Consider the following 18,716-nt stretch of genomic DNA (forward strand, 5'->3'; position numbering starts at 1 on the left):
TGGATGCAATAATTTCACCTGCCACTTTAGCTATTATTAGGATTCTGGGGTATTCTGAACTTGACTCTCTGGAAGCTAAGGGAAATCACCTTGCTGATATTTCTGTAAGGAATGTTGCCCTTAAAGGGACCAATAGCAGCCAAACTTCTGTCGTGGCCCAAAGGGAAATTGAGAAAGACTGGCTAGAGAAGCCGAGCAATCGGCCTCAGAAAAAAGAAAACCAAATTGGAAATTCAATAATCGTTGGTTTGATAAAAAGAAAAAGCTCTGGTTTGCATCAAATAACAACCTATTCCCACCCAACACTCTAAAAGCGCCACTCCTCACCGCTGTACGTGCATTAAACCATTGTTCTACTGACAAGACGATAGCCTTCATGAATCAATATTACAGGAGAAACATTAACAAGGCTGAAAAAAGTGCCTCCCCTCACTTGTTCCACTTGTCCAAAGTAGAACCAGGGAAGCCTGTTTGTACGGCTCCCAGACATTGTGTATTTTGCCTAATGGACAATCCAAGCTCTGGTAAGTGGATTTCATACCATTTCTTCCTCTAATGGATATAAATATGTTTTAGTCATGGTCCAGATGTTTTCACACTGGACTGAAGCCTTCCTTTGCGGACAGCCTACTGTCTGTTCTGTGGCAAAAGTCCTTTTGAAAAAGGTGATCGCTACCAGGGGAACTCGTCTCAAACTTCACAGCGATCAAAGACTCCATTTTACTGGCCAGGTGCTTTGACAAGTCTGCTCTGTTTGGCTAGTTTTACACCACTTTCCCTGTGCTCACCACCCTTATTCCTCTGCTTTAGTCGAACACACTAACAGCGTCATTAAGGCTCAGTTGGCAACACTTTAGAGGCCCTCCAAACACCTTGGTCAAAAGAACTGCCATCTGTCCTTCTAGATCTTGGATCTCCCGCTTTTGGAACTCATAAACTCTTGCCATTTGAGATAGTCACATAATTCCCAATGCACTTGGTTCCCACTTGTTTTGACCCACAACTGATAAAAGGAGAGACATTCCAACATAGCAAAGGATTAACTGCCTCTATTAAAAATAACCATGTTTTAATAGAGCCATCTTTTCATAGTGTACCCTTGGGAGATGAAGACATTACGCATCACGTCTTGCAACCTGGAGATTTTGTCTATTGCAAAAGAATCCTCCAGAAGAACTCACTTCAACCTCATTGGAAAGGTCCCTATCAGGGACTGCTAACCAACCCTTGTGACACCAAGCTCTGAGAAGTAGACTCTTGGATTTACGTGGCACACCTAAAGAAATCACTGAACCCTGATTGTACCTGTGCATCACCTGGTGACCTGAACGTGAAGATTTTCTGGAATTGAAGCAGACGACATCTGATGAGAGAGCTTTCCCAAGATACACTTTTTTTTTTTCTTTTTTTTTTTTTGTGCTACCCGGGCCTCTCACTGTCGTGGCCTCTCCCGTTGCGGAGCACAGGCTCCGGACGCGCAGGCGCAGCGGCCACGGCTCACGGGCCCAGCCGCTCCGCGGCACGTGGGATCTTCCCGGACCGGGGCGCGAACCCGTGTCCCCTGCATCGACAGGCGGATTCTCAACCACTGCGCCACCAGGGAAGCCCTCAAGATACACTTTTGAGGATGACATAAGGCTTCAGATGATCTCCAATGTCTATGATGTTGATATCATATGGACTTTAGATAAAAAGCACCCGAGAGTTCTCCCTCCTACCCCTCCTAATTCCTCAAACGTGACCTTAAGAGATTTTCAATCTGCTCACTTTCCCTCCAACATGAGATACTATACCAGGAAAGATCCTTCCTGACATTGACACACAAAAATCCACTGAAACTAGAAACCCTGACTCTAGATCAGCAATGATTTCAGAGAAAGATTATGATCAAAAGGAGGACATGTAAAAACTTAATAAACAGAAACCTCAATTAAATAGAGTCAGGATACCAAAAGGGGGAGCTCTCATGCCCTGCAAAAATAGCAGGTTCCAACAGGAAGAAGAAAGACCTCTCTTCTTTCCTGAAGGGCTCAAACAATGAGAAGCCTTGGGCTCTCGGTTTACTATAACCCTCTCAACTTCCTTTTCCTCTTTATGGAAGTGTTCTCCTTCTCTCGCAATACAGGGACTTGCGCGTGTCTTGCCACGGCTACAGGCCCCAAATTGCAATTCTCTGCTGATCCCAAATAAACTCATCTTTGCAATTTCCTGTTGATCTTAAATAAACCCATCTTTGCAATTCTCTGCTGATATCAAATAAACCCATCTTTTCTGACAAAGGTGGATTAGGATGGGGATAAGACATAAGGGTAAAGAAGGCTTAATTGAGGTGGGGATTTCTGCTGAAAGAAAGAATGTTAGTGATGCTCTGAAAGAATCTAAATGTTCCTAATTTTTTTTTAAAAAAAAAGATAAAATTAATGTTATCTGAAAATGAGAATTCCAAAAATTAATGTACCAAGAGCTCAGGCAGGCACTCTTGGTAATGTTAGGCAGGACTCTAAAACCACTGCGAGAGAATTTTAATGCTATTTATAACCTAAACTATGACTAAAACAGAGGAAAAATGGACACAGACTTCCTGAAGTTCCCACCGTGTTCGCTAACGGCTGGTTGGATACACATGCTATTAGCTGTCCATCCTATTAGTAACAGTGCTTCCTTCCTGCAGATTCATCCTCCCTGAAACAATATACTATAAAAAAGAATTTACATAAAAGACAGCTGGAGCTGGTTGCCAGGGGAACTGACAATGTTCCAGACGCACTCCACATTAGAGGGATAAATTTCTGGGTAGCCAGGGCTGTTGATGATGCCTTCAGCCGTGTGGAAGGTGCCCCCACAAGCTAGAAGAGAAGAGAAACAAAGTGAGTGACAGAGTAAATACGTAATACAAGACACCACGAGGTAAAGGAGAAAGCAGACGAGAAGAGCGGTTGGCAGCGTCAAAGGATATGCCATTTTCATTTCATAATTTAAAAAGATCCATATCGTATATAATAAGGAAAAGATGCTGAAACCTGAACATTAAAAGCCACAGGGTACGGGGGATTAGAAGGAATCTCGGTAGTTTCCTTTCGAAAAGCCTGTTCTCCCTGTGAACTATAACTATGTAATAAAAGACTCCCTTTAACTCTGTAGCCCCTTGGTATTTCTGACCAGGATGATTTTCACCTCTGGCCTAGAACAGAAGGCAGTATTTCAGCTTCTCCTTCTCAGGAGAGCACAGAAACATGCACAAATCTCCTTGGTGTCCTAAGGCTTTTAGCTGCTCCTAACAAGGGAGCCAGCAGCTGACAAGCAGCACTCTCCTGGCTAAGAGCCCCAGCACTGGGCGCCCCTCTTTCCCCTCCTCCCCATATGCCACCATCCATCCTGCATCAGTGACAACACCCAGCCCTGCCTGAGTGCAGCTGTGAGGCCAGGGAGACTAAAGAACAGCAGTGGTCCACCCATAAGAGATGCCATCAGACACTGTCCGTCGGGGGCTCCCTTAACGAACATATCATGAAGGAGAACAAGGAGACGCCGACAAGCAAGTCACCCACGATCATTCCAAGCAGTTCTCCCCACTTCCAGAGCTCACCCGTGTGGCATTCGTCACAATTGCCAAGGTACGGGCGCAACCTAAGTGTCCGTCGATGGACGAATGGATAAAGAAGGTGTGGTATAGAGTTCACTACTGTTAGACTTTACAAGCATGTTAACCTACTTTGAAAGACAGTAAGGTTAGTCATAGAGGTGATCTAGGAAACTAGTTCCGAACGCTGAATGTAGAAGAATCCGAAATAATAAACCAAGGATTTTCTACACATTTCTCTTAACCTAGTAGCACCATTTGCTAACGTTTCTTACCTGATGTTGATGCAGCGTATGTGGCGTGGAAACCACCAAAATTCGCTGTAGAATCCGAGACGAACCTCAGTGTCAGAGCATTGCTGAAGGAAGTGATGGGGTGGGGCATGGAGGGGCCACAGTACCGGCCTAAATAATGAAGACGATGACAAGGAGAATGAATGATGACAAGGAAACACGTATTTTACTAGAATCACAAGAGACCAAAGAAAACACTATTAGGAGAAACACTTAAATCAGGGTCAGTGTTGGGGATGATGCGTGATAATTCAAAATAAGCTATGAATACAAGCACAGGGGAGACGATTTATGAACATGGTGAAGAATGTTAGGGGGAGGAAGAGTAATACAGGTGACCTCCAAATGTAACTAATGCTAAACTCTCCAGTGCCCTGGGGACCTGCACAAATAAATGAGCCAATACTTAAAAGCAACATATAAGAGCAGAGGAGCATGTGGATGTTGGAACCAAAACACCCGGATTCAACTCCCGGCTCTGCCACTTTACCAGCTACATGACCCGAGTCAAGCTACTTAAGTGCTCTGTGCCCCAGTTTCCCCACTTGAGAAAGGGGAACATTGATAAATGGAATCCTATGGCATAAGGGTATGAGGATTAATTGAGTTACTGTTTATAAAGTTCTTAGGACGGCACCCAGCACATGGTGTTATATACGTGTCCATTAAAGAATACAGCCTCAACCTCAGTTAAACGCTTATAGACAGAAGTCTCAGGGAGTACACTCAGAAGTCTGCAGAGAGCAGCGATTGCCTGCTATCATCTCAGGCACTGTTCTGTCACCGGGAATAAAGCAATGAGCAAAACAAAGTCCCTTCTCTGATGGAGCTTGTCTTCTAGTGCAGGGTGAGAACCTTGGATGACAAAGCTCAAATACTCCCAACTCAGGCAGTGACACTGTCCCTAACTAAGGCCCTGACACTACTCCTAACTCAGGAGTGACTCATGGAGAATGTTTAAATAACCTGAGATTATTTTGCTTGAGAACATTTCAGAAACTATTTAGCAGCAATCCCTACTTTTTACTGGGATGTTTTACAAACAGAACACTCTAGATTACCTATCTACTATTTACCTATCTGTTATTTTGCTTCCACTGAGGACAAAACCAAAAGAAACAAGCTCAATTTGAATACGAGGACTGTGGTCAAATGTTAATAAGAAATTTCTCAGAGAATGCTACTTAATGCTGGAATGGACTGCATTTCACTAATGTCTAAAGCAATCGCAACTTTCAATTAAAAAATATATACATGTAAACTATTCATGTGCTTGAATATGAACAAGCTGAGTTTCTTGAACACCATATTACATGCTGCTTTCTTAGCCTCTCTTTATCTTTACATGGCTTATGATGCTCTTCATAGTTACTGGAAACATTCTAACCTGGAATGACAGCATATACACATGTCAGCACAGAAACTGTAAAAGGCCACAGATACCTCGGAGGGGCGCATCCTCGTGACTGCCGTCCAAAATCTCTAAAAAGTCTCGAGTACACGTTGTGCTGCTTTCAAGTCCAAAGTGGCTAAAGGAGAGGGTGATGTGATTGACTGAAAGGGAAAAAGAGAAGACTCTTTAATAACGAACGTTCTGGCAAACAAAACATACAAGGAAGGATATTTCACCTCTGGTCCTTTCTCCTGCTGCTTCTCCAGCAGGGAGGCCATGAATCTGGCACATGTGCACAGGGGGACGGACGGGGGAGGGGGGTGGAGAGGAAAAGGAGAGGAAAAGTAACAACCGCTCTGCTAAAAGCTTTCCTTTGAAGAGTAATTGAATCCACCATGCTTTTGAAAATGTCTGTAGATTCAGAAACGCTGGTACTGGGAAGAGAACCCTTGGGTCGGTTTATTTCATGGACGATGGGGAATGGATCCACTGTTGCTGTGTTCCTCTCAGATGTATTTTTCTTAATAGAATAGTTTCCTTAAATTCTGATTATTTACCTGTGCTTGTAAATAAGACACATTTTCCTCTCCGGCACACGGATCCTAGCATTCTGTGTTACTTTAAGGCCAGAACCGGGAAACGGAAGCTCATTCATTTATAAAGAGAGCTTTGAATTACTTGCAGAAAGGTACGTGCCTGGGGACATTTTCCTTTTGTTTTCTTCCAGGGTCCCAAATCTTCAGAATAGGATCTTTCCCTATTGCTGTCTTTATACCAGTGACCTCTTTCATCTAAATGCTTTACAACTGTTTAGAAATTATCCTTAGGTGCAAGGCTGTGGGACTCGAGGCAGGGGACTTCTCTACTCAAGGCTCAGCTCCTGGCTACTTTCTTCTTCGCCTAAGGATTACATCACTGACCCCCAGATGACAGGCAGGGCAATAAAGATACCCTTCTGTTAATGCTTAACAGGCCTAGGAAAAATGTTAGAGAATATTTAAGCCAAACGCTTCTTTTTTCAGATTAGCTAAGGGGGCCTCACCAGCATAAGTGACTTTCCTGTTATCACACAGGTCATTACTTAGAGAGCAGAGTAAAGAACTTAATGCCTTTCCCACATTACGTCTGAAGTCATCCATTTTTCCTGAAAACCTCAAGGAAGGGCAGGGCTCATTTGAAACGGGATTCATAATGGCCCTGGGATCACCCTCTTCGCAGTCACTTTGCTTGAGACCTTAGGGGTCTCCTCACTTCCTCTGTAAAATGTGGACAGTAATCCTGACGGCCAGATTGTCACCAGAGCAGAAAATAAGATTCGAGGACTCTAAAAAGAACACAACGTAAGCACGTATTAAATGTTTCTTGAGGCCTATGCTGGGAGTTTTTTAAAATACGTGCATCACGGGAGAGGCCGGGTTTTATAATTAACTTCCACCTTGAGTGAAGGCCAATATGCTCGTGGCACTGCATCTCCAAACTACGAGTTATTAATTTTCCAGTCTATGGTTCTCCTTGTTCACTTACTCACTTAGCAACTGCCTTGAGCATCTACTACACTCAAGGCACGGGTGTCAAAGACTATTTATTTATCCACTATTTTTGCTTACCCCCAATCTCACACGCCTGTCATTTCAACTAGGTTATAGGCTTTTGCTTTGTTCGGTTTCCTTTGCTAGGCCTTGAGATTCAAAAAATAATTAAATTAAGAATAAACACTACAAGTGACTTCCTACCAGATTAGGAAACCCTTGTTCTCGCGCACATCAGGAAATGGGACTTCCAAAAAACAGGAGAGGAAGGCCGTCAATTGTTACCATCCAGGAGATAAGAACATGAGTCAGAGCCGGACTTTCCCACAGACACCAAGCGTCCTGGATTCTTTTTCATTTTTGTTACTTACACGGAGGCTGGGCTTGAATTATCCAGCTGCAGTTCTGATTGTGTGGATAGTTGGCAGGGAACAGGGGAGAGGATATCGTACCAACGGAGTCGGTGAGGATGTAGCCGCCACAGGCTGAGGGACACACAAGCACACACGTGTGTCACACACTTTTGATTTCTTCTGACTCTCCAAAACAATCATTTGAAGAATGAAAGCATAAATGATGTTTCCTTGTTTCTAAAAGGCTTGTCAAGGAAGTTCTCTGCCAAGAAAGCTGCACATGAACCATGAGAAAGTGGCAACATACTCTATCTACATTTATAACAGTGTCCTTCAGTTACGGGAAGTGGAGAGTGGCAAAGGACCATAGATTAAATGGCTATGAATTGCCTGAATCATTCACCAAAACGCTGGCATTGATTCACTTTCTCTGCCCGCTTGCAAATTACAGACCTAGGGGCAATCTCTTTACGACTGATTCTTTCTTAGGAAGATAAATATTCAGTTGAAAGGGACTCCATAAGGGCGGCTGTGTGTCATCAGGGATGTGCAGAGCCCCGTGGGAGTCGAAGACGGGGGGGGGGGGGGGGGGGGGGGGGGGGGGGGGGGGGTTTACAAGGCATCTCGTGGCGCAGACAGCACCGAGGGAGGATTCAGGGGTGAGGAGGAGTGGTCCGGGGCAGCCTGAGCAAAGACAGAGGAGGGCAGGGGCTGCACCGGTGCTGGAAAAAGCCCAGGGCAGATTCTGTGCCCGTGGGGAACACCCAGAGAAGCTTGGGCTCCACGCCCTGGTCGGTGTGGAGACAGGACAGACAATGGAGCGCTGAAGGTCAGAGCCAGAACTCGCTACTGCACGTTGACCTTGGAGGAATGTGGGAGAAGGGCAGGTGAGCGCAGGAGGCTGCTATCATAGCCCGGAGAAGACCCGCTGGGGACTTCTTTGCCATGAAGCAAAACGTAAGTGACGAGCTAAATGCAAAGAGCGAGCGTTAAGATGCTGTTCTCTCTTTGAAAGAACTTCGCAGTCTGTCTTGCTCCAAAGCCTCCAGTGCACCTTGGGGAGACCTCAAACCAGAAACTCTTCCTAGCCAGGGCTCTTTACTGCAGAATCCGGGCAAGCAAGCAAGTCCACCGAAACAGATGAAATGGCTAAATAGACCACACTTGTTTGAGATGACAAGGATCCTCCAAACAAAACTCGGAGGCGTATTATGGGGACCACAAGCCGCTCTGACAGCGGGATAAAGGGTTAGACTCTAAAATTCCCAGATGAAAGGCAATGGGTGAAAAGGTCTAGTAGGAAGTGGTGCTTTAAGAAAAAAAAAAAAAAAAGGGGAATCTGCTGGCAGTCCCGTGGTTAGGACTCAGCACTTTCCCTGCCGTGGCCCGGGTTCGATACAGGCCGTGTAGAGTGGCCAAAAAAAAAAAACAAAAAAAAAAAAAAAAGAAAGAAAGAAGAAGAAATCAATGGAAAACAATACTGATTCTCGATTCTTCAGGTGGAGGCAACCACCACCTTGAGGATTAGAACCTGACTTTATATTACAAGAAAGTCTTGTAATTTATAGTAGCGTATCTCTCAGCATAAAACTTCGGATAAATACTAGATAATATATCTGTGAATAAATGAAACTGGATAAACACTTAATAGTGTCTCTAATATTAAAGGCACTTTTAAGTGTTATTCTGACAATTTGCTTGAGAGATGCAGAGATCCCAAGGAAGTTCACATCACCTAAGCTAGACAAAGGAAAAGTTACAAGTATCAACAGCTGGAATCATTGCAAACCATGGCTCCTTTGTTCGGCTTCAGTTGCCGCACGTTAAGTGGAAAGCTGGGACCGGTTTCTGCGGACCCGTCTCATCTGACTGCAGCACCAAGAGGGGCGCTTAAGAACAGACGGTCTGTGCTTCCGGGAGACCCTCGCGGAACTTGCCTTGTCTGAAGCGAGCGCGGAACCCCCGGCTCTGTCTGGAAGGGCCGGACTGAAAGCGCAGGAAGAGGCTATTTCCCGAAGAGGTAAAGGGGTTCCTCAGCTGCTGTCCTCCACACACACTGGCCAGGCGGGGCGCTGCGGAGCTGAAGCCATCAAATGCCTACAAAGAAAGGCAACAGGCAACACGGTGGCTCAGAACTTCGGATCGGCCTGTACAAGGCGCCTGCTCCGTGGCGTACCTGCACGCCGGCGACCTAGCAGAAAACACATTTGCTGGAATCCAGTGCCTCATTTTATTGTCTTGTCGCTCAGGTCCACTGGAGTGTCTGAGTCTCTGGTCATTTCTAGGAAAACTGTAGGCATTTCAGTAGGGGTTTCTGTGCCAGAGACACTCGCCATTAGATGCCTGGAGGTCTTTAGAAATGCCATATGCCTTTCCCTGCTTTCCTCCTCTCCTGACGCCAGGGCACTTACACCATGGGCCACGCTCACATGTGCTGATACAAGAATGAATATGGAGCAAATACGTAAGAAAGAATGAGGAGGAATCATTCATTTTCAGAAACCCAGCATTTGCTGGGACTTTATGCTCTTCATGGGGTCCTGGTCAAGAGGAAGAGAAATGGTAGAATTCTTTCAAATGACATAGTGATGTGAGGCTGACTTAGAAAATTACCCCATTATTTTAAAAAATATATTGGGCTCTGTGCTGCCCAGTTCTGTGCTGGGACTTCGCTGACCTTCCGTACGTGCCAGTGGAGCAGAGTTTACCTTACAGACCCCCCAAATTGCTGTACGGGTGTGTGAAATGGAAGCTTGCGCATTTCCTTGGGACTCTGAGTGTCTGGTGCGAACCTTTGAATGCTCTTATGTGTAAACCGGGGGGAAATGAGTTCTTTGTCTCTGGACGATAATAATAATGAGAGCAACCATTCATTAAACGTTTACTATGAGCCAGGAACTGCCTTCAGCCTTTCACACATACTAGCCAGTTTCCTCCTCCCCAGATCCCCTCCATTTTCAAGAAGAGGGTAACGGATGCACAGAGAGCTCACTGATGTGACCAAGACACACAGTTCCTAAGAGGGAACCAGACATGGTGAACCAGACAGCTAGGTTCTGGAGTCCAGAATTAACCCTTTCGTTTGGTCCAATGCAATATTTCAATTAAGCAAGATAGATGCATCAGCTGGCCAACCACCAGGGTGGGAGTAAAAGTTTGAGGTGAAAATATGACCGTTTCATGAAAAAATGAGCACAATTTATATGAGCACATGAGTCAAACATCAATAGGGTTTTTAACTCTCTAATGAGGGGGCGAAAACTTTTACAATAATGAATTTCATATAAATGCTCTGGAGCCTTACTTCTTCTTTCTTTCTTTCTTTTTCTTTTTGTTTCTTTTTCTTTGTTTCCCTCAATGTCCTAATTTTAAAATCTATATATCCAATAAAACTTTAAAACTGATTTTCACTCAACATTTAAAGGTTGATTAAAAACTAAATTATATATTCTCAACCAATTCAAAATATAGTTTCCAATCTAGTGTGACTGCCTCTTTTGAATACCTTTTTAAATAGGAGCCAAAACCACACACAAACCATCATTACACAACCTCTTATACTACATTTACACTGCAAACTGCTCTCAAATATTACCACCATTGGTTTCATCCACGATTTATTTACCTCTGTACTTGGTTTTAAACTTTCCTAAGGTTATAGCTGTAACAACCTAGGATTTCAGTAGTGTTATATTAATACTATCTTGCTTTAAAGAATACCCTCTTACGGGCTTCCCTGGTGGCGCAGCGGTTGAGAGTCCGCCTGCCGATGCAGGGGACACGGGTTCGTGCCCCGGTCTGGGAGGATCCCACATGCCGCGGAGCGGCTGGGCCTGTGAGCCATGGCCGCTGAGCTGGCGCGTCCGGAGCCTGTGCTCCGCAACGGGAGAGGCCACAACAGTGAGAGGCCCACGTACCACAAAAAAAAAAAAAAAAAAAAAAAAAAAAAAGAATACCCTCTTAGAACATCTGGGGTCCAGGGGTCTGGGGAATATGGCAATTGACCCTTGGTCAAGACTGCTTGTACAAGACTACTCGCTTCTCTCAAGGTGATTGGTTTGTTTGCTTAAAAGAGCATTTCTTAAACTTTAGTGGAACGTGGGTTCTGTGAGGTTTGTAGACGTCCCCAACAAAAACAACAAACAACACCCAACGATACACACACATTCAGAGGATTTTTACAAGTCCATGAACTCACAAAGGCAAGACTCCTCTAGTTTTCTTTCCTTCTCTCCAAATTCAGAGGGCTGGGGGTAAGTAGATATTGTTCCTTCCCTTTCTAAATTGTCTTTTTCTCGCTGAATGGTTGAAATCCTCTTAAGGCAAAATAAGGCAGAAAGTGAAGGCGAACGTCATTCAGAAAGTCACATGAATGAACCATTTCCCTGGAGGTTCTTTATAAGAACACGTCTTCTAGGAGGTCTACATGTTTCCAGCCCCTCCTACCCCCGAGATCCTGGAATCACAGGACTCTGCCTGAAATTCATACACCTGGGGCATTTCTTCACAAGGAAGAGATCCAAGATAGATGGTTTCCAATGTCCCTAAATCAAAATTATATACCAATGTCACCCTACAGTTGATTAGCATGTTGTAATTTTACAAGCACCAGTGCCGACATCTCTAAAAACTAGTACTCAACAGCATTTGATTTTTTTCGTTTTTTTAAGTGAAGAAAGTGAGACTTCACAAGTGTGCTAGCTATTAAACTATCATCTCATTCAATGGGAGCTAGTGACCCAAGATCACGGAGCTACTGAGTAGCAAAGCCAGGAACTTAATTGTTCTCTCTCTCCAAATTCTATATTATATCATGTTACTTCTCTTCACAGTGTGTATGACAGCTATTACGTTATATGTTCCTAATTACCATTTTATGAAAGTGTAAGACCTCACGTTACCAAGGAGACAGCTGGGGTCTTTTTTTTCTTAACAGTTTGGAATAGCAGTCCTTTTATTTGAGAGTGTTCTTAACATTTGTAACATCAAATCAATTTAAGCTTTAATTTATAAAATTATAAGGAATCCAACCTCCACTGAGTTATCAAGCTCCGAGCCCAATATGATTCTATTTTGCCATAATGCCATACTGAAATGCTGATTTTCCCAATAGGTACCTGAAAAGATGCTCAAGACAATTAATCACCGGGAAAATGCAAATCAAAACCAGAATGAGATATCATCCCACACCTGCCAGAATGAAGGTCATCATCAAAAAGACTAGAAATAAGTGTTGGTGATAATGTGGAGAAAAGGGAACCCTGGTGCACTGTTGGTGGGAATGTAAATTGGTGCAGCCACTATGGAGAACAGTATGGAGGTTCCTCAAAAAACGAACAGCAGAGCTACCATATGATCCAGCAATTCTATTCCTAGGTATTTATCCAAGGAAATGAAAACACTAATTTGAAAAGACACATGCACCCCAATGTTCACTGCAGCTCTATTTACAGTAGCCAGGACATGGAAGCAACCTAAGTGTCCATCCACAGAGGAGTGGATAAAGAAGATGTGGCACATGTATACAATGGAATATTACTCGGCCATAAAAAAGAATGAAAGCTTGCCATTTGTGGCCACATGAACGGATCTAAAGGGTATCGTGCTAAGTAAGATCAGTCAGACAGAGAAAGACTACTACTATATGACCTCACTTGTATGTGGAATCTAAAAAATAAAACAAATGAACAAATATCACAAAACAGAAACAGAGCTATAGACGCAGGGAGCAAACAGGTGGTTGCCAGAGGGGAGGGGGTGGGGGGAGGAGAGAAATAGGTGCGGGAGATCAAGAGGGACAGACTGCCAGTTACAAGGTAAGTGAGCCATGGGGGTGAAACATACAGTGTGAGGGACACAGTCAGTAATGATGTGTGTTTCTGCATGGTGAGGAAGGGGGTCGACATGTACAAACTTCCCGTTACAAGGTGAGTAAGAAGGGGGGTGCAGTGCACAGCAGGATAAACAGAGCCAGCACTGCCGTGTATGCTACACAGGAAAGTTGTTAAGAAAGTCGCCAATCCCAAGAGCTCTCGGCACAAGGACAAACGCTTTTCCTATGTCTTCTCTTTTGTGTCTATGTGGGACGATGGGTGTTCACTAAACTAACTGGGGTCGTCACTTCACCATGTATGTAGGTCACATCATTATGCTGTACACCTCACCTTACACAGTGCTGTGTGTTCATTATACCTCAATAAACCTGGAAGAAAATAAACTTGATGTAAAATTTGCCAAAAAAAAAAAAATTATAAGGCAGAAACTGCAGGGAAGAAAATAGGAGACATCTTGTTGCTATTTTTAAAAAATTCTCAAGTCATAAAAATTATCAGTATGCATTTCCTTTAGTTCCCAAGGCAGAGCGAGCAAATTATATGATTACTGGTTATACACATAACATATTCACATAGCTTATAGATATATAAGCCTTATTTAAGTCTACTGCCAAGAGTTTCCTGGGCCTGGGAATTGATTTTCTGATCTGTTGCTTAGGCGGTAAAAAGAGAAATATACAAAACAAACAAACAAAAAACCTGCACATTGCCACTAACTCATTTCTAGATGACTCCAGTAAAATAAAAATTTGAAACTGAATCCACAGAAGAAAAAGTAGCCACCATCGGTGGGAGTTCCAACTACAGGAGCTCTAAAAGCAGGCAGACGAGTTAAGCAGTAATCTAATTTCTTCACTAAAGTTCATCAGTGTCTTTACAAAGTATCCAGAGTCTGTCAAATTTCCAGATACCAGCACACACATTAAAAGTACCTGAACTTACCTTTATCATACAAAAATAGGAGACTTTTCAAAAGAACAGAACCAGGTACATAACAGACAGTAAACGTCTGATGTAGAAATGAGTAAGTAAACATCGTATGTAAGAGTAGACGACCTCTGAGAACAAAGGACCAAGGTCGAGGAAAACCCAGAGTTAAGAACAAAAGCTTCTCATTCTCTCGTGGATCGGGCAGTATAAACGTGTAGCGGGCATGATAGCCGGGGGAGATGTTATGCACAGTGGAAAAGAGGTCAAGCGGAGCTGCTTTCCAGGCACAGAGGGCAGTGGAGGAGGCTCCAATCAAGGTCAGGGGCCAGGCCACGCGCACAGCACCCAGGTGCCCTCTCACGGGCTGCGCCAGACCTTCACCAGTACCACGAGAGGAGGAGGTGGTGGAAGGTGGGTGGAGGACACTGGACCGACCCCCAAGGCCCAGAGTATCCAGAACACGTGACGTTACGGTGCCACCGGGGACCCTCTATATCCTGAGCTGTAGCCAGAAGGTAGAACTGAGCCACACATTTATGAACTTTAACGCTTGATGCTTTATAATGTTAAGGAGATTTGAGTAAATATCAACCCCTTTTCAAAGTTGACACGTGTCAACTTCAGCACAAACTGATGGGGAGGAAAACCATTCAAGTGAGAGACCAGCACCCCTTCCTGATGATGTTTAGAGAGGCCAACGGTCAGAGTCCAAGGACCGGCGATTTGAGAAAACAAAGGAGCCAAGCAAAGGGAACCTTTCGCCTTTCCACATACTTACTGATGATGGAAATAGGTATTATTTAACAACATGCATTCTTTAAAAGCAGGTGGCAGAATTCCTTTTAAAGAGAAAAAAACAAGGTGTCTATTTAGCAAAACACCCTCGCAGGCTCTCAGAGAATGACTGCCAGGGGAGAGATGCTACGTGACGTTACTGCGGACAAGTCTCTCTCCTCTCTGTCCTTCAGCTGCCTAATCTGTAAAACTGGATTGACATGAGAATATAGTTCATACTGTTCATCAGAATTAAATAAGTTAAAAGACATAAAGGTACGTCGGGTCGTTTCTGGCACACAGTAATTACTTAATAGATATTAGCCTCTGCTATTAAAGTGGGACGGAGAGATCGCTAAATTGCTGCTTAAGAAGTGGATAAAACATCGCAGGGAGGGAATGGGAAAGCTAGGGAGGCAAAGACAAAAAGAGGTCCAAAGACGGGGGTTCATCCAGCAAAACGGGAGGCTGAGCTGGAGACATAATCCATGAAAACTGCCCAGCTGGGGTGGAGGGGTGGGCGCAGGGTGGCAACTTCGGACCTGGTCCCCAGAGGCTCATGCCCTGTGCAGCCTCTCCTCCCTCCCTGGAGGGTGGCATGGACCGAACGACCTGCTTCTGATAAACAGGACAAGGTCAGAGTGAGGGGTGTCACTGCCATGGCTCGGTCGGGACAGATGGACCCTTGCATCTTGCAGGCAGCCTCTCTCGTTGGCACTGTCCCCTGCCCTGTACTGCTCGCCCCGATGAAGCAGCTGCTGTGCTGTGAGACGCTCTGCAGAGAGGCCGCATGGCGAGGCGCTGACGGAGGCCTCTAGCCACAGCCTGCAAAGAACCGAATCCTGCCAACGGCCACGTGCTAAGTCACAGCGGCGTTCCTGACCCGCGGAAGCTAGAGTTATCGTCGTTTTGAGCTATTACGTTTGGCGACACGTTTTTAGGCAGCAAAACATAACCAATCCAGGGGGTGTGAAGTGAGGGACTGAGCGAGGAATGAACGCTGGAGATTTTAGGGCAAAGGATGTCGAATATCACATTTTAGCTCACCTGCAATATTTAGGCAAAGTCTACCATATAAAAGAGCCTCACGTGTGTGGTATTTTGGAGAAATAAAGAAAAGAGGTCTAAATCCCAGCTGTTTCTTGGAAAGGGGTAGAGAGAAAGCGAACGGACAGAAGAAGCAAGAGATAGAGGCCTTGAAATGTAAACGGTGACAAGAACCGGACACCTGGGTGACCACTCCCCCCGCCTCACTTCTGCACACAAGAGCCCCTGCAAATATTATGGGATGATGGGTTTCCCAGGCCTCTGAGTCTCCTTTCCCTCACCTGCAGCGACCCCCTGCCCTGTGTCACCTTCCACTGAAGGGACCGAAAGTCATTCATGGAACTTAGCGGCTTGGAAATGACTTGAGGTCTAAGGGGTGACGGGCCGCAGCGACGGGGCAGCTGGGGGGCGGGCTGAGTTGTGTACACGGAGGGAAGAAATGGAGACAGAGTGGCATCTCCACGGTCCTTGGAACTGCTGGCCCTCCCAGAGGAGCTGCTGCGGAGACGCGCGACGTGCCTGGCGTGAGATGCGCATTCGGCGCGTGTGTTACCCTGGGGGCCAATGGCGTTGTTTTCTTTCCTTGTTTCTTCCTTAGGTCTTTGGAAAGTAGAGCCATCGCAGCTTGTTCAAGAATCCGTAAGATCCGTTCATGTAGCAGGTTGAGTTGGGGGTGACCAGGTGTCCGGTCTAGCTCAGGAAGAGCAGTGATTTCTTTTTTTTTTTTTTTTTTTTTTCTTTTGTGGTACGCGGGCCTCTCACTGCTGTGGCCTCTCCCGTTGCAGAGCACAGGCTCCGGACGCGCAGGCCCAGCGGCCATGGCTCACGGGCCCAGCCACTCCGCGACATGTGGGATCTTCCCCGACCGGGGCACGAACCTGTGTCCCCTGCATCGGCAGGCAGACTCTCAACCACTGCGCCACCAGGGAAGCCCGCAGTGATTTCTTAAAACATCTCTGTGTTCCTCTCCGAACATTTTCCCCTACAACACCAAGCCCTGCTCCACAGCACAGCTTCAGAAAGATTCCAAAAGTGGAGCCTAAGTGGACGGCAACGCTCACACTCGTCTCAAACCACGCTGTTCACGGCCTCTCAGTGCTCAGCCTTCACCGACGGGCTACGCGCGGGATTCGGCCCATCTGACACTTTCCACCCGACCAGCTCAGGCCCAGAGGAGAGCACGGTGAGTTTAGGTTCAGAACGCCTGGGAAGCACTCTGAGCGCCAGAACACCTAGACTCCAGCCCTGGAACCGTCTGGGACACTTGTTTGCTCCTGCACTTCAGACGCTTCTGGTTATGAGTTTCGTCATCTTAAGAATGGGGGTAGATGATATGGAGGTAAGTTTCTCCTGTTTCGTGACAGGAATGCTCACGCAGACATTTCTGAGTGGAATTTGGCAACACAGGAAATGCAAAAGCTAGCTCTTTCACTCCCGGGCGTCTGCCGTCGACAAACTCTTGCATGAGTGCGTTCAGAAATATGGACAAGAATGTTCCTTGCTAAGGGTTGCAGAGGACAATACCAGAAGCCACTTAAACGTGCACTAGCAGTGCGTGGGCGCGTGACTCATGGTACGCTGATAAAGTCGATAAGGTGGAATCTTGGAGGGCGGCAAAAAGAATGCATTAGATCTGCATGCACCACGGTGTAGAAAAACGTTCAAAACACATTGTTGGATGAAAAGAGTGGATGGAAAAATATGTGTTATGCTGTATTATGTTCATCAAATAAATAAATTATACACAATAATTCATTGACTTGATGAACATAACACATTTACTTGATGTACATAGTACAACATAACACATATTTGTAAAACAGGCAAAATAATATTACATACTGTATGCGGATGCACACATACCATGAAAAAGTACCAAAAGAGCCATGGGAATTATAAACACAATTTCTCATAAATTGGTTTCCTCTGGGCCAGGGGCTGGGAATGGGGCCTCACTGTCTCTCCAGGAATGCATTTCTTTTGGGAAAAAAAAAGAACTTGAAGCAAATATGGCCAAATATTGAGATTTAGCAAGTCGGATGTTTTTGTTCATGCTATATTTTATATGCGTTGTGTAGCTGATACTTTTCTGTATACTTAAAATATTTCATAATAGAGTTTTCAATTAAAAAAAGAGAATCTATATAAAAGAAATAATGAGAAATGTAGACTAAGATTCACATATAAATATGCTCTTCAGAGATTATAATAACAAAAGAATAGAAGTAATCTAAGTAATCTATGGTAGCTCTACTTTTAGTTTTCTAAGGAACCTCCACACTGTTCTCCATAGTGGCTGCACCAATTTCCATTCCCACCAACAGTGTAGGAGGGTTCCCTTTTCTCCACACCCTCTCCAGCATTTATTCTTTGTAGACTTTTTGATAATGGCCATTCTGACCAGTGTGAGGTGATACCTCATTATAGTTGTGTGTGTGTGTGTGTGTGTGTGTGTGTGTGTGTGTGGTGCGCGGGCCTCTCACTGTTGGGGCCTCTCCCGTTGCGGAGCACAGGCTCCGGACGCACAGGCTCAGCGGCCACGGCTCACGGGCCCAGCCGCCCTGTGGCACGTGGGATCCTCCCGGACCGGGGCACGAACCCGCGTCCCCTGCATCGGCAGGCGGACTCACAACCACTGCGCCACCAGGGAAGTCCCGTCATTGTAGTTTTGACTTGAATTTCTCTAATGATTAGTGATGTTGAGCGACCTTTCATGTGTTTGTTGGCAATCTGTATATCTTCTCTGGAGAAATGTCTATTTAGGTCTTCTGCCCATTTTTGGATTGGGTTGTTTGTTTTTTTTTGATATTGAGCCGCTTGTATATTTTGGAGATTAATCCTTTGTCAGTTGTTTCATTTGCAAATATTTTCTCCCATTCTGAGGGTTGTCTTTTGGTCTCGTTTATGGTTTCCTTTGCTGTGCGAAAGCTTTTCAGTTTCTTTAGGTCCCATTTGTTTATTTTTGGTTTTATTTCCATTTCTC

The 18,716-nt window shown here is 45.0% G+C and overlaps 1 protein-coding gene across 1 annotated transcript in view; it reads right to left on the bottom strand.

Moving 5' to 3' along the window:
• Positions 1-18,716, bottom strand: part of CUBN (cubilin) — a 269,145-nt gene that overhangs the window by 122,316 nt on the left and 128,113 nt on the right. The window contains exons 32-36 of the mRNA XM_059059248.2: positions 9,086-9,245; positions 7,167-7,280; positions 5,317-5,427; positions 3,856-3,984; positions 2,714-2,846 (exon numbers count right to left, since the gene is read on the bottom strand). Of these exons, the coding sequence (XP_058915231.1) occupies positions 2,714-2,846; positions 3,856-3,984; positions 5,317-5,427; positions 7,167-7,280; positions 9,086-9,245 (647 nt within the window). The remainder of the gene's footprint in view (positions 1-2,713; positions 2,847-3,855; positions 3,985-5,316; positions 5,428-7,166; positions 7,281-9,085; positions 9,246-18,716) is intronic.

Source organism: Kogia breviceps, chromosome 3 (genome assembly GCF_026419965.1).
Source record: "Kogia breviceps isolate mKogBre1 chromosome 3, mKogBre1 haplotype 1, whole genome shotgun sequence".
NCBI lineage: Eukaryota > Metazoa > Chordata > Mammalia > Artiodactyla > Physeteridae > Kogia > Kogia breviceps.